Raw genomic sequence first — 17,079 nt, 5'->3', positions numbered from 1 at the left:
AAATTGTTATCAAGAGATCTGTCAAATAAAATAAAAATATACCATAATTCAAGAATGTCTTTCTTTTTCAGCTTCAGTTTCAACATCTGCGGGGTAGAGGGTTTTCACTTTTTCTTCCAGCTTAGTTAGATCTTCACGTCCACACAAGGTAATCCGACTGTTCCCAGGATTGTTGGGGTACAATGGACAGAAGTTAGAGGCTGCTTGAATGGTCACAAATCAAGAAACAGCCAAAGCACATTCTGTTCTCATTGAAAGAGAAGATACAGACTGGACCTAATTATTAAAAAGTAAAGGACATTTGAAAACACTTGAGTTAGCTAGTCACTCAGTGTGTATATACCTGGCAACCCAGGCCTTTTGAGATGTTTTCAGTCTACACTGATTTTTGTAAAGGAGAATCAAGTCATTTTTACCACAACAAAGTAGCAACCAATAATTATGAACATCATTTGTTTATATTTTTCAAATTATTTATTTTCCCCTCAATAAAAAACTCACATGTAATGAATAATTAGTAAATTCATTTGTAGTCACTCTATTAACCAAATAAAGATCCACAGAGTGACCACCATGTTAACGATAGATAGCTTTATTTCACAATTCTTTGTTTCATTATGTAAAAAAAAAAACATAATTGCAGAAAAATCTTGGTTGCTCCTAAAGATTCTGCTGATGTGTTTAAATGGGAGAAGGCCCTTCCCTGTTTTCACATTTCAAATGGGATTAAAGTTAGGAGCTTGGACACTAATGGCTCTGATCTGAGCTCAAAATGGAATTGAACTCTTAATCTTGTTATCCACCCAACACAGTAGACCTTGTGTATTGTAAATGTGTACTGTGTGTCACATCAGTTTATATCACCTACAAAATATGGCCAAAAAGTTTGTAGTTCATGCAAACATTTCTCCTAAAGTGAAGGTTTGTTCCCAGTGTGCTGCTATAACACTTTCTTTTCTATAAAGTCTTTAGATTAGATGTTGAAACATATCTGCCAGGGAGGTCAGGGCTGGAATTTAATTATTGAATTTAATTTAATTATCAATATTTTCATCCCAAAGGCTTATTCATCCCACACTTATTTCTAAGCTGGACCGCCATCACTACAGCCAACAGATCCGTCCCACAGAGCCACAGTCTAATACTTGAGGGCTTTATACATAGTTGGAACTGTGATTTCTAAGCTCATATGAAGCTGCTCCAGGGCATCTCATTTTATTTCATACTTTGGTATGGAAATTAAACATGTTGTAGTTAACGTCTTTGTTCACAATGGGCACCTTTAAGTACCTGAATTCACTAATTATATAGAGGTGTTTACATAGAGTTGGATATATAGGATACTTCTTTATACCTGCACTTATTGTATTGACAATTTGAAAAACAAAAAGAAATCCAGCCAATAATAGCCTGAAGATCAGAAAACTAACTGTTTATTTATGGCTTGAGCAGGTGTGCACAACTCTGGTCCTGGATGGCCAGTGTCCAGCAAAGGTTGGTGACTCCCCTGGCAATTAACAGATGAGGTAAATCAGGAGTGTGTGAGCATTAAAATCACTACAATATTCAGGACACTTGGAGTTGTACACCCCTGGGCTAGAGGATGAATAACATTATGCAGAAACACAGTTATCATCAGAACTTTATAAAGACAAGCCGTACAAACAATAAGGTTGTTTGTCATAAAGTGTTCCATATATATTTATTTCCTTTAAAAAATGTATGTAGTTGTCAGCATTGCCTCTCTCTTTATTTAGACCTCTTGGACAGTTTACATTTGAAATAATAAAAACGAATACAATGTTTTATTAATGTAAGAACTGATATATAGATTTCACAGAGTCATAAAGTGAACATTTTACTCCTTGGACCAAGTGGTGTACTTCAGGATAATGTGCTCATCTTTTCTGGGTTGGTAACAGCCGACGCCTGCAATAGACATAGTGTTCCACATAAAATAATACTCACTATAACAGACTGCTTACAGAAATGTCCAATTTTCTTGACCAGAAGGATATAATTAACACTATGAATTATCAATGTATGATGATATTGGAGGCATAGATTTTTATTTAAAATATTTTATGATGTTTGTATTTCAATCCAAAAGAACACAGAAGAACATTTTTGAGAATGCTGTGATTATGTGATAAAATATCTGTGTTTTATTCTTTGTACTGAATTCTATTTACTGCTGGTATTTATCCTCACTTATACAAATCTAGGTCTAGTTCCAATGTCTGTATTCTGTTAATATTTATGTACTGGCTTGGACAGATATGTACATACATTAGAATATTGGATAATGGCTTCAGCCCACAATTGCATCCTTTCACATTTTTCTTTATAATATTCTATAATCATAAAAATGAAGAATGGCATTCAATTTTATTGGTATAATGACAGCTCAATCTTTTCAAGATAAATTTCACAGTAAGCGATGTGATGCTGTCCTTGTATCTTACATTAAACAGAACATGTAAGTGCAAAAATTATTCTAATTTAACTATATTTTTGCTTGGTCAGTGCATGATGACTGGTTGCTTGGATCTTGTGAATGCCTCTCATTTAAATACTCACAGAATTTTTTCTTTATTAATTCACTGTGTTTAATAGAATCCTCACAATGCACTATAATATGTGAATTGTACTGCATTCATAAAAAATGGCTTCTCTTTTATTACAGCAAGTGCTTAGGAATAATAATAAATTGTTGTCAGTAAACACTGATAGTTAACCTTGCTGAATATTTCTGAAAATAATGGAATTTCTTTGTGGTGAAGGGTTTCGCAACTAAAAATATTTTAATATATATTTTTTAATTACTAAAAGTTTTTTTTAACCTATGGTATAGAAAAACATCTACTGTTGAATCCTGGCCAAAAAAGACAGGACAATTCAGATTGTTACCAATGTAAACTTTAAAAGGTTATTTCGGGGGTGGCAGCTGTTTTAATGCCATGTCTTCTTGGAATTGGAATCTGCAGGAATAAAGCACATTTCCACACTATACAGGGTGTGTAGTGCACAGAGACCGGTCCTTACCCACATCCAGCTCAGTGACCATGCCATCATGTTCAGAGAGTATCTGCCAGTATGTCTGCTTGGCTTCTGACCCTGCCACCTCATTCACACTCTCCAAAAACAGGCCAAAGTTGGGGTCCAATGTCACAGTGAACCTGCAGAATTAGAAGAACACAACTGGGACATCACATATTCAGAGCTGAAACAATTAATTACAACCTGATGATGAATTACACGTCATTGCAGAGTCCTAAGAATGCAAAACTACTCAAGGCAGGCACATCATTCAATTAACAGCCTCAAGGTGAACAGGGAGCTGGTTAATGTCCAGAGTATTACACAGGTGGATGTATTCCCAACAGTTTCTCTTCACAACAACATTTCCTATTAGTAATAAAATGAAATTTCAGCATACATCTATTTTATGGTGCAGTTTTAGGGGTGTGACCATATTATAATTTCCTATGTGACCACAATTATCATAAATTCATATATAAATGCTATAAATATTATCATACATAAAGAAATCATTTCACTACTGGAATTATATTAATAAGCATTATTCATTATAACTCCATATTAGCTTGCTGTGTATCATTCGTGTTTATACCACAATTCATCCTTATTGAGACACTGTGAATGTGTAAACTGTATGTATAACTGTTTATATACTACCTTTATAGTAGAATTATTAGTAACATGCATTATATATTTTGGGAAAGGCTGCCTTTGGTACCCAATGCTGTAAGTTCTTCAGCACAAACCATGGCTGAATAATATGAAATAAGACAGGAACACTCTTCGTTTGTGTGTTTCTGTGGCTGTGTTTGGCTCTGCATTAGTTAGGTTTCTCCGCTGTTCACAAGGTCAGCAGGATGGTTCGGAACTCGGAAACATTTACACACTTATTATATCTCACAGAGAGAGGAGGACAGCTGAATTTGTCTTATTTCGCATGAGTGTGTGTCTGCATGAGACATTTTGTGGCATTATTGTGTTTATAAAACTCCATATAGCTGCTCACAGCCACATTAAAGTTCATATGTTTTTCTCTAACAAGTTGCATTCAATAAATAAGTAATTGTAATTCTTAAAATCAACAAAACGTTTTCTTTGTTCTTTGGTGGAAGATCGTCTAGTGTTTATCTTTAAATAAAAATAACAAGAAAAAACTGATGCTGTTGTCACATATTATGAACCCATCTTTGTACTCCTTTCTTATTTCTTCATTTATTACCTGCCCTTCCTATTGTCTGTACAACACACTCACACAATAAAATACACATGTAAACAAAGAAACACCTCTGTGACAAAGGCTATATGGCTAATGGTGGTCCGGCAAAACTAGGCTTGCCTAGTTTATCTTTGCTCTTGTTTTTATACTAAATTTTTTTAGCATCTAACTAATTTTTTTCTAGCATCACTTTTATAATTTTAGGCATGAAAAACATAAAAAGAAAAAGTCTTAATCAATTTTCTTTCTACTGGTGAGCTAAGCCCGAAGTGGAAGATATTTTTTCTCTCTTTTACCCCTCCAGGCTTCAGGAGATGAATAGACGAAAAATATCTGAGGAGCTAGGCAATAAGAATAATCATGCTATACCAGCTTTGACCACAAGGGAGCAGTCCAATTGCAGTAGCCACTGCATAGACACAAGTAAATTCGCCATCATACCATCACGAGACAATTTGTTAATTAATTCATTATCTGTAACCACTTATCCATACCCAGAATTATTGGGTGCAAGACAGGAACAAACCCTGGAGGGGGCACTAGGCTTCAGAGAGAGATACACATTCACTCATACCTATGGACACTTTAGAGTAGTTAGAGTAGTCAATCCACCTACCAACATGTGTTTTTGGATGGAGGGAGGAAACTAGAGCACCCGGAGGAAACCCACACAGACACTGAGAGAACACACCAAACTCATCACAGACAGTCACCTGCAACGGGGTTTGAACCTGCTACCCCAGGCCCCTGGAGATGTGTGACAGCAACACTACCTGTTGTTCTTAATTATAAACATATAAATTATAAACACGCTAAGCCATTTAAAATGTATATTTTTGTTACCCATATGGCTCACCTCACTAGTAAAAAAATGATGTTTTCAATGGCTACAATTGTACAAGTGATGCTATAAATATTTTTTCAACTATTTGTGGTATGTATATTTGGTTAAACAACTGTGAAACTTAGTCTCGTACATACTTTTTCCAGCATGCCCTTCAGGGCTTCCATAGCTTCTAGCTGTCCATTGATGTTAAGTTGGCAGCAGGTTGATAAGAAGTAATAACTGACTTCATGTATCATGGAGGAAACATATATTATACTCCACCATCCCAGCTTAGGGGAGACAGAGTGCCCTTCACTACTTACATAACTTACATTGTACAAAATGCTTCACCAAAGTTCATATATGTAGCTAAGTGTGTGTAGCTAATCAGAATGTAACTGGCAGAATTCTAACATTGTGTCATTGCTAAACTCTTAAGATACCAGACTCCCTGTCTATGTGCAGGAAAAGTGCCTGTAGCTGAGACGAGGGGAGTCCTAACTTGTGGGTGGAATTGGCAATTGTGGTTCTGGCAACTGACGTATTTCAAACAAGAATATTAAACAATGATCACATGATCCAGTCCAAGACTTACCTCTTTTTTGTCAGGTTTCATTTTACATTATTACATTATTTTTTTCTTTTTCTGTTCATTTAAATATACTTCCAGAAGTCTTCAAAAGTAGACCTTGGATAGAGGTTCCAGAGCAGGCTTTTATTTTGTATTCTTAGCAAATGACAGTATACTTAGTAAATCAGGTACATTTATAGTTGCAGCTATAGTGCAGTACCAGCTGGACATTTTTTAATCCTGGTATTAATCGTGGATCTGAGGTCTAGATTTGAAGATATTTGGTGTATATTTTTGTGAATTGGTTTACCTTGGTATTCATTTGGGATTTGTCTTGACCTTTGTGCATACTTTAAATTAAATAAGAAGATATATACTTATATACATATCATAAAAGAATGTATAAAATATATACCAGTTATATTGAGAAATGACAATAAAAAGATTCAATTTGACTTGTTTATCCCAAAGACTGAATAATATAAGTCAAAAATTAAAAATGTAACTTATTTATTTATTTATTTTTGGCTTCAATAAAGCTTTAGAATCTAAAAACGATGTTTTTCTTACTTGAATCCACTGTTACTCTCTTGCAGTCTCCTTAACGCCCCATACAGCACCCCTCCCTCCAGCACAGATGTGTGGTAGGAAGGCAACACATTGCTGAAATCATCCTTCACTGTGACTCTTATAGGCACTGTCTTCAGATCCTCTGTTTCAGTGGAGAGAGTGAAGAGTGGTTTATGATTATATAATGCACTCATGTTCCTCATACATTAAAAGCAGGCATATAGCATTATACACACTGATTATATTCTTGAGTTCCTTTAAACAAATAAAAATGATTTCAGAACCCATGGTAAACCCAGCTCTCCTTGCCTTCAGCTGAGAACAACTCAGACATTTATTATTAGAAAAAAAAAGTGGATAGGAGAAAAGAAGAGAGATAAACAGACACTTCTAGGTCAGAAATACCCTGTGGAGGATAACAGTGCTGAATACACAGTGTTCTATGCAAAGGGAATTGACTGGAAATGTCTGCTTTGCTGAGTTGGTGTCCATAGATTTATAAAACACTCACCCAGTGTTTCTTCACAAAACATAGGTATTAACAGATATTTTTCCCACAACCTTTTTGGGAGTAACAACCTCTATGTTTCCAGGAAGGCTTTACAATAGATATTGGAACACTGCTGTGATGATTTGATGGTATGCAGACACATGAACATAAACAAAGTCAAGAACTGATGTTGAATCCAATACCAATACCATTCAATCTGAGAGGATTTGATGACATTTAGCCATGAGAGCATTACTGGGAACATGCACTGCTGTTGGATTATAAATGCCACTCCAGCTCATGCCAAAATTATTGGCTGGATCTCCTTCACCCCAGAGTTTCACTGCTTTCCAACCCGGTATTGGGTGGTTTTATAACACCTTTATCCAACACTTGGCACTATTTCTACAAAGTCTAAACGAGAGGTGTGTGCAAAATTGAACACCCATATATGCAGTGGGTGCACCTTAAAGTAGCTGAATTCATAAAGGGGTGTCTATAAACATTTGACCTAATGTACATTCTTACCAAAACCCAGATGTCACACTAGCAAACCAACAGGATGTAATGTACACATGTTAAACAGATGTTATATACATATCAGCTCACTCAAAAACATAAATTTAAGAAGCACTGTTGCATTCAGGTAAAATGTATATTATACCTAGCACCTCTCAGCAATACAAATGCTGCACTTTCATTAGCTGGAAATAATATTCTTGGCTTCTTTGTCTACCCACCTGTTTGCACAAGCTGTCCCAGCGCCAGAGTGGACAGCAATACTAGGGAGCAGAGTGCAGACACTAGCTGGGGAGCCATGTCAGTTGTCAGTCTTGTCTGAATTCTTCACACCTCACTCCATCCTATTTATACCTCCCTGTGTCTTTTAACTCCTCTCTTTATGTACGTCCACATCGCATGATTACATCATTTTACAACAAAGGCCTTATCTGAGGCCATGAACTTGACAGTGGCTTTCTGAGAATTGCACTGTTGGTTATAAGGTGTGTTGTGTTCTATGATGGGTGTTTTCTGTGTACAAATGGAGTACACTCAAGATTATGATGTGGGCAGAATGACCCCATGACCTAATGTTCTTTCATAGACATTAAAATATATCAATATGTCAAATAAATTGCTTCTAAAAGACAAAGGTGTGGCATTGCTTGATACTTTAGAACATAAGAATAAAGCATTAAAAATCATGTACAGCTGTAAAGCTTTATTTTACTCATATTAAATTCAAAATGCCATACATTGAGTTCATCCAACATATCTTCTGAACTCGAGTGTTAATAAGGATTTTGCATCTCTTCTCTAGCAAAAGCTTCTACACTTCTGGGGAGGATTTTGAATTAATACTAGTACCAGCACAACACACACTAACACACTCCAACCTCATCAGTGTCACTGCGGCGCTGAGAATCGTCTACCACCCAAATCATACCTGCTCTCTTGTTGTCCTGACCATTGGAAAACAAGGTGAAAGAGGGCAAACAATGTATACAGAGCAATAGATGGACCCCAGTCTGTAATTACACACGTTCAAGGTGCTCCTATGGACAGTGGAGCTGAGAGAATGTACAATGAGTGAAGAAACAAGAAAGTGGTCATAATGTATGGTTGATAGGTGTATGCTGCTTTTCAGTGGAGATTATATGTTCTCTCTGTATCTGCATCTGAGTTTCCTCTGAATGCTCCAGTTTTCTCCCAGAGTCCTAAAACACATGCTGGTAAGTGAATTGTTAATTCAAACAATTCCATGTAGGTGTGAGTGAATGTGTGAATGTGTGATTCACTGTGATGGATTGGCATCTAGTCCAGGGTGAGTTCCTGGTTTGCACCCAACAATTCCAGGTCTGTTCTGGATCCACTGAGACAGGATAAATCAGTTATATAAAGTGAATGAATAACTGAATATACATTCATTCATTCATTCATTATCTGTAAGCACTTATCCAGTTCAGGGTCACGGTGGGTCCGGAGCCTACCCGGAATCATTGGGCAGAAGGTATGAACACACCCTGGAGGGGGCTCTATTCCTTCACAGGGCAGCACACACACACACACACACACACACACACATACACACACCTATGGACACTTTTGAGTAGCCAATCCACCTACCAAAGAGTGTGCAGGTTGACACATCCTTGGAATCTGCCATGCATTTACACTTGTAGACATTTCATGTAAAATCGTTATGTGCAGAGAGACATAGTGATACAATCGTTAGCATTACTATTACACAGCTCCAGGGCTTGGGGTCCTGACATTGATCCTAAACTGTCTGTGAGGAGCATGGCATGTTCTTTGTGAGTTTCCTCCAGGAGCTCTGGTTTCATCTCACAATACAAAAATGCATGTTATTATCCGGAGTGTCTGTGTGAAATAGTGACTGGGTGATGCCCTGCAATGTACCGGCACCATGTCCATGATGTGTTGCTTTTTTGCACCCACTGCAATGTGGACCAAGATGAAGCTGTTACAGAAGATGAATGAATGAATATTTTTTGTGGCATTAAACTCTCACCAAAGGGCTTGTACTAGGCACATTCCTTTTTTAGTTTGTTCTCAAACCTGCCTCCCTCCCTTGTAGCTTTTTTTATGCTATTGCCCAATGGTGGGTAATAACAAATTATGTTTACTTTGTTCTAGACATTTCTTTGCACCTCTGATGGATTCCTGCTTTTCTTCTTGCAAAGTATGGTATTGTTCCAAAGTTAGAGAACACCCTCCAGGAATCTTTGTGTTTATCCATCCATTGATAGGGGTGTGCTATGAAAAATAATGTGAAGCTATTAAATTTTATTAGTGAGAAAAGGAAACAGACAAAAATAAAATCAAGTAGATGAGATGGAAAAAACAATGGACTGGTTGTGTTTGCGATCACTTATATTATTAAAAACAGGTGTGGAAAAATATCCTTGCAGTTTTCTCTTTAAAAAACCCTTAAAATGCAAGCCCATCTCCTAGAAATAATGGAATTTGTAGACACATGGTGGTAAAAGAAAATTACAAAATAAACTGAAAAATAAATAAAAAGCTGTATTTTATTTACACATTTAGACCTCAGTATAATTTTATTTTATTTTAATTTTACAGCTATATGTTCAACCATTAATACTAATGACCTGTGAACTACACATCAGCATCGTGGCGTGATCTCATCTAACCGATTCTTAATGAAAAACAATCATAAACAAAAATGTCAGGACAAACTTTCAGTTTCTCTTTAATAAAAATGTAAATTGGAAAGAGACAGGATCTGTGAGCAAACCCAAATAACTTTAGTTAGCAAAGTATTTCAATGCATATAATTGTTTATTTTTTAAAATTATATATTTACATTTATTTATTTATTTATTTATTTATTTATTGGATGGTGTGGGCTGAGGAGGGATGGGATGGGGGATTCTACTTTTTCCCAGGAAGCAGGGATATCTGTGGTGCTGATAAGGTAATGAGGTTGCATATTTTGCACATAAACACCTACCTTGTTGGCACACATTGCAGGGGTACAGTCCTTAACTGTCTGCCAATCTCACAACAGGACCACTGCTGGCTGATTACTTTTAGTTAATGTACTACTCTCAGCACACTGTGGCCACTATGTGAAGGCACTAGATGTCGCCAGACCAGAAAAATACAATCCCAATTCCAATAAAGTTAGGACGTTGGGTTAAACATAAATAAAAACAGAATATGGTGATTTGCAAATCCTTTTCAACCTGTATTCAACTGAATACACTACAAAGACAAGATATTTAATGTTCAAACGGATAAACTTTATATATTTACATTTTTATTTATTTACATTCAAATTTCCACTCATTTTGAATTTGATCTCTAATCAGGTTTTTTTTACATGAATTGGGCTGTGGAACAGTAAAACTTCATCCAGTACATTCAGGATGACTATGCAGCATCAACTGGTATGTGAAATCACTACTTTTCATTTTGCTGAATGCAGTTTTCCAAATTCCTGTCTTCACAACAAGGGTTCAACATAATTTAAAGCCTTACCAGAAAAGCAGAAGCTGCTGCTTCAGCAAAGAGGCTGTGGATTAATACCCCTGATTAATACCCCAGATTTCCAAATAAATCAGATGAGGATATGTCTAGAACAATTTAGGGCATGTGAAAGCTGATTGCTCTTTAGGTCTAGTTTACGTAAGAGTCATAAATATCCTGATAAAAAATTGATGGAGCTAATTCCAAAACACTGAGATGTTTTATTGTATTCCTGTAGTCCAAGTCTACAAATGAAGCTTTCACTTTCCATTTCACTTTAAACATGGATGTTTAATGTGAGGATGGAATAAAGAAATATTACTCAACCTAAAAGCCCTTTTACCCTGTTCATCAATGGTCAGAAACCCCTCAAACTCATATCAGAGCATGTATTACATGGTAGTGTGTGTGTTGCGCTGGTATTGGCAGATCAGACACAGCAGTGCTGCTAGAGTTTTTAAACAGTGTGTCCACTCTATTAGACACACCTGCCTTGTTTGTCTAGTACCCCTGCCTGGTAGTGAAATTTTAAAGACAGAAACGTATCTGTTGCTGCAGTCTATGTTAGTCATCCTCTGCTCCTTCATCAGAGGTCACAGGTCACTTTTGGCTTGATATTTGTGGTTAGAAGACTATTTTCAGTTAATGGGTGATAGTGAGGTGTTTAAAAACAACAGAAGCTCTGCTGTGTCTAGTCCACTCACACCAGCGGAACACACAGTACCTCACCATTGCCACAACAGTGTCGCTGCTGTGACATGTTCCCACAGCCAAATAATACCTGCTCTGTGGTTGTCCTGTGGAAGTCCTGACCACTGAGGAGCAGGCTAAAAGGGAGCTAGCAATGTATGCAGAGAAGGACAGCATTATTCTAAATGCATGTATATGGTATGTGGAGCTGATTGACAGTGAGCAAAGGTCATTTTGCAGAACAGTGTATAATAGTTTTTCTAGTCAGTTACATATAGTTTTTATATATAGTTATTATCTCACATTCAGCAAAATATAGTCATTTTTTACTCATTTATCAAATATACAGCAAAATAAGCAGCATTTATTTATAAATGAACAAATACAGCAACATTAAAGTAACATTTATTAATATTTCGGATAGCAAATATATTTATATTAAGACAGTAACAGTAGCATTTATTCATATTCACCACACATACAACTACATCTAAGGAACATTTGTCATCTTTGCCTGACAAATGCAGCATATCACTGAGCTTATATATTCCACTATACCTCATGCATCAATAAACCTGACTTCACTGTAGATATTCCGAGCTTTTGGTAGATACAGATATATATTTATTGCAAAAGCAGCATCACTGTTCTGCTGTTTTGGTGCGTGTTTGTGCATGTGTGTGTCTGTGTGTGTGTGTGTGTGTGTGTGTGTGTGTATGTTCTGTCTGTCTCTATTTTTGGTGTGTGTGTGTGTGTGTGTCTGCTTGCTGTAGAAAGCAGTTCGCTGTTCGACCGGGAGTAACCCCTCTCTCTTCACCGGGAGTAACCTGCCCCGCCCACTGCAGCAGCAGCAGCAGCATCACCGTTAAAGAGACCACCAACATCAGCCTGCAGCACATTGTCTCTGTTTATATTCACCATTAGCTACATAATCCATTCAATCTCACCATATTACAATTCATAATACAACACATACAGTAGCACACAGTAAAGCACATTATTCAGCAAATACTGCGTATATTTTAGCTCATCCTACAGCACATACAACAGTTTATAACACAGCAAATAATGTAGCACACAATAAAACACGTAATACAGCACACATTATAGTACATATTACAGCTCATAATACAGCAACTTTTGTAGAACTGACTACTGCTCCTAATGCAGCATGCTGTACAACACATTACAGCTCATTCTACAGCATATTCTACAGTATATACTACGTATAATAACACAGCATAATAAATATGTCTTTAAATACATCATAATATCGGGTGTATGTTCTGTAGTGTGTGCTGTATTATGAGCTGCATTCTGTGCTCCAGTATAGACTATTTTTAGTTGAAGAACGTGCTGTTTTTTGCACATACTACAGTACATATTAAGTAGCATAATACAAAACATAAATATATGTAAAAAAAATACCCCATGATAACTGTTTTTTCAGGTTTATTGAGACACCAAGTAAAATGAGATCATATAATTATCTATCCCTACACCCTATATGTTATTGCCAAGACTAAACTTGCTTGTGGAACTCTCAATCCCTTAGTTTACTAATTTATGGCCATGATTTACTACGACATGGCCTGAACATAACATGTTTCTACATGTTCAAAATTTATGGCTACGATTGTCTCATTCTCTTTCCTTATTAAGTATTGGCCATTCATTTGGATCCCATTAGCATTAGGAAATTATGAACACACATTATTTTTAATAAGAAGAGATGTCACCAGTGGGGCTTAGTACAAACATCCTGCATGAATGACTGAGCTAAAGCTACAGATCAGCTTCCAGACACCTGCCTCATTACTGCTCAGCTCACAAGACATCTGAGAACCCACTTGCTCCCAATACCAAGCCAATTGCCAGAGGCTGACTGTTATTTAAATCTGTTTTGTACAACTATGTTTCTAACATGTGTGACGGTCAAATCGCTTGGCCTACACCGTCCTTTGTTTTAGACAGTGTGTGAGCATTAATTTCTGTTCAGATTAAGCTATAGATATCTGCACACAACTGTATTCATATAAACAATTTCACTTTGAATTTGAATTTTTTTTGTTCATCAGTGTCCTCTCATGACAACGCCCAGCATGAATTATGCAAGCACATCATGCAACCACTGAGAAGCTCTATCATGGCAATAAAAAATCCTTCCAGCATGCCCACTGATAGAGATGAATGAATACCAGTGTGCTATTCGGTGTCCACCTAGTCAGTGTGGTAGGGATGCTGTTTTTCACACTTTTAATACACATTATCAGAAGCAGTGGAACAGTTTTTTTTGTAGTATGTAGTATGACAACTACGGTGTTTGTTGTCACATACTGTATATATATATATATATATATATATATATACAGTATGTGACAAATATATATATATATACAGTCACACTTCTGAGTGACCAATCCACCTACCAACATGTGTTTTTGAACTGTGGGAGAAAACCCTTGCGGACACAGGGACAACACACTCCTCACAGGCAGTCACCCGGGGCGGAACTTGAACCCACAACCTCCAGGTCCCTGGGGCTGCGTGACTGCAACACTACCTGCTGCGCCACTGTGCCACCCTCACTGACTTCCACTGAAAGTTAAATAGGTTTACCTTTTTACCACATGTTTTTCCCAAGAGTGAGACGTGAAATTTTAGCATTAAATGCTAAGGTTTTTTTCTTTGAAACTGCAGTGTTCACAAGACAGTCACAAACAAGGGAATTCACACAGCCAGGGTTTCTTAAGCCATAAACCTATGCAACCAATCCCATCCTTTGTGGGTGATACATTGCAACTGCAGTGAGTGAGGCCTGGATATGTGGTGATAGAGGCAGGGACTAAAGCCATATTCATTAATCTGCACATACTGAAGGAGGGTGTTTTTTAATCTAATTCACGTTCGTTTAAGGCACTGGGTAGTTTCTTTATTTTAGGCTCTGGACCCACCGCGACCCTGAACTGGATAAGTGGTTACAGATAATGAATGAATGAATGAATGAATGAATGAATGAATGAATAATTTACATGAACAAGCATTTTTAACTGAATATGATTTAAAACTAACTAGGGAATGTGGATAATGTAAAGACCTTTGTTGGAGAACCACAGTACCATATCCTCTGCTACTTGAATAAAGTACACTTGAAATACACACATTGTAGTTAACAAGCATTTATTCTGATTGCAGGAGGACATTAAATTGATCAGTTAACATCACTACATTAAGAGAAAAACTAATCATGACTTATTTTTAAACTTGTGTTCTTTGGGTAATTTGGATAGAAAGCCATTTTCACATGATGTATGGCACACAACAGAATCAGTGTACAACAAGCAAGAAAGAATAAAAGTGAACTTTTTTGCATATATAAGTTTATTTATTACACAATTATATAAAATTTATTCTAAAGATAATGCTTCTGAACATAACATTTTTGATGCAGTTAAGGTTGTATTAATGATGTAGGAATATTCCACATACCTTGCTACAACATAAGACTTTCTTTAATTCTTTAGGAAAAATAGAAAATTCATTTTCAGAGAAAATTCCAATTTAACCTTCAAAAATATGTGTTTTCAGAAAGTTCCAACATAATGTTCAGGGAACGTGACATTTTTGGAAAAGTTGTGGGAACGTTCTGGGGACATCATTTTACCCTAAGAAAACTGGACATTAAGTGAATGCATAAATGTAACATTCCCACAATGAAGATTTTGTTTAGTGGGTTCCTATTTACTACATGTGATTTCTTTGTGTTCTGTATAACAAGTTTTTTAATAGACGTGAAGACAGAGTGAGAAAACTGGTAAGGTACAGGGTTCACCAAAGGAAAAAAAAAAAAAAAACTCTAGAAAAAGTACAGCATTGATCATAATGTTTAGTTCTATGTAACTTAAAATTTAATAAATCTATTTTAAAAAGGTGTAATATATATATATATATATATATATATATATATATATATATATATATATATATATATATATATATATACACTATTTTCAAGGAACATTGAGACACATTTTCACATAGATAGATAGATAGATAGATAGATAGATAGATAGATAGATAGATAGATAGATAGATAGATAGGTAGTGCATGTTTATTATAGGTTGGATATTATCTGTATTCAGGACCGAATAGTGAACGGAAGTTACCGGTGAGGGGAAAACGCCAGTGCGCGCGCCACTGAACTGCTGCACACATTAACACGCGAGCGCGCGCGCATAGTCCGGAGGATAGAAAGGCTGCTGACGCTGTACCGGGAGCTGGACCGCGAGCTACTCCGTTTAACGGACGCGGGACCGTCCGGAAGAGGGAGAGAACGGTAGTGAACGGAGCTCGTGAGCCCGGGGATTTGAGGAGTAGGAGATGGAGAAGGAGCTACTGCAGCTGCTTTATTATTCATGACCGGGAGCCCAGCGCTGCGGAGAGCGGGAGAGATGAAGGCTGCTCCGGAGCTGAGGGCTGCGGAGGACGACAACAAGGCCCTGCCCGTGTCCATGTCCCTGTGTACGTCCGTGTTCGTGAGCGTATTAGTGTTTGTTTTGAACCGAACCCGGGCTGAGGACTCTAATGCTCGCTGTTTTTCCGTGCGCGGGACCGCGGAGAAGTCTTCTCCTGTTGCATAGGCGTCTACCGAGGTTACGTGCTGCATTTGGGCATGAAACGGATATCTCCATAAACAAGATCGTCAGCAGCTGGAGACGAGGAGACTGATACAGATTTGAGCAAAATATAAAGAAAAGTAGGTTTTATCTCTCAATTATTTCACTTATGTTCTTACTGGTGCCTGTAAGCAAAAATGCCCAGGGTTGGGTTGATACAATATGTTTAACTGACCGTTAAAGGGTTAAAGCCACGTTAGAGTTTTGGCTTGAATTTCGAAATATTAAATTAACGACTCTACTGCTTATTTGTCTCTTGAAAATGAATGTCTTTAGGCTACAGTACTGGATTGCCTCTCATATAATTAAATTAACACCTGCAATGTTGGACTGAATCTTAATCATTATATTAACACTTACATTGTTCAAATGTACTCCCATTCTGCTGAAATAAATTAACACTGATAATAATGAATTGGTCCTTACAGTGTTTTGTCATCCTAAGTATGAGACTGGCTAAATGTGTAAAACGAATGCCTAGCTATATCTTTCACAATGTACTCTAATAACCTTAAATCAAACACTCTAGCATTGCATTGACTCATTGTGATAAATCAACCCATAGAGTCCTAAATGGGCATGTATTAGTCCAGTTTCCGACAACAAAAAATAAGCCAAAACCTAGGGTTTACAACCACTGGCATTGTAGCTTAGTCAAAATCTGGGTTTAGTCCATACCTGATAAATGTTATAATTAATGAGTGGAAACAGAATATTACATGATGTATGTAAACAAATATTTTCTCTATAACCCCACCCAAAATCTCCCACTTACAAACCCATAATACTGAAACCAAAATGAAAATAGTCTATATCAATAAAACTGTCCACTGTCCACTCTATTAGACACATCTACTTCACGGGTCCATCTTGTAGATGTAAAGTCAGAAACAGTAACTCATCTGTTGCTGCACAGTTTGTGTTGGCCGGCCTCTGGTCTTTCTTCGGTGGACACAGGACCCGTTTGGCGAGATATTTCTGCA

At 36.9% G+C, this 17,079-nt stretch overlaps 2 protein-coding genes across 3 annotated transcripts in view; one reads left to right on the top strand and one right to left on the bottom strand.

Annotated features, from left to right (window-relative positions):
• Positions 1-1,858: 1,858 nt before the first annotated feature.
• On the bottom strand, positions 1,859-7,534 carry LOC136676206 (cobalamin binding intrinsic factor-like). The gene is made up of 4 exons (XM_066653051.1): positions 7,456-7,534; positions 6,226-6,367; positions 3,046-3,179; positions 1,859-1,929 (listed from the first exon to the last, which is right to left on the bottom strand). Exons 1-4 carry the CDS (start codon positions 7,532-7,534, stop codon positions 1,859-1,861), a joined length of 426 nt encoding a protein of 141 aa, XP_066509148.1.
• An 8,147-nt stretch (positions 7,535-15,681) lies between these two features.
• The window catches only part of abcg4a (ATP-binding cassette, sub-family G (WHITE), member 4a), a 39,308-nt gene continuing 37,910 nt past the window's right edge, over positions 15,682-17,079 (top strand). For both annotated transcript variants that reach the window (XM_066659011.1, XM_066659010.1), the window contains exon 1: positions 15,682-16,176. The gene's annotated coding sequence lies outside the window, so the exon portion shown is untranslated. The remainder of the gene's footprint in view (positions 16,177-17,079) is intronic.

Source organism: Hoplias malabaricus, chromosome 2, assembly GCF_029633855.1.
Source record: "Hoplias malabaricus isolate fHopMal1 chromosome 2, fHopMal1.hap1, whole genome shotgun sequence".
Lineage (NCBI taxonomy): Eukaryota > Metazoa > Chordata > Actinopteri > Characiformes > Erythrinidae > Hoplias > Hoplias malabaricus.
This window is presented reverse-complemented; position numbering and strand designations above follow the sequence as displayed.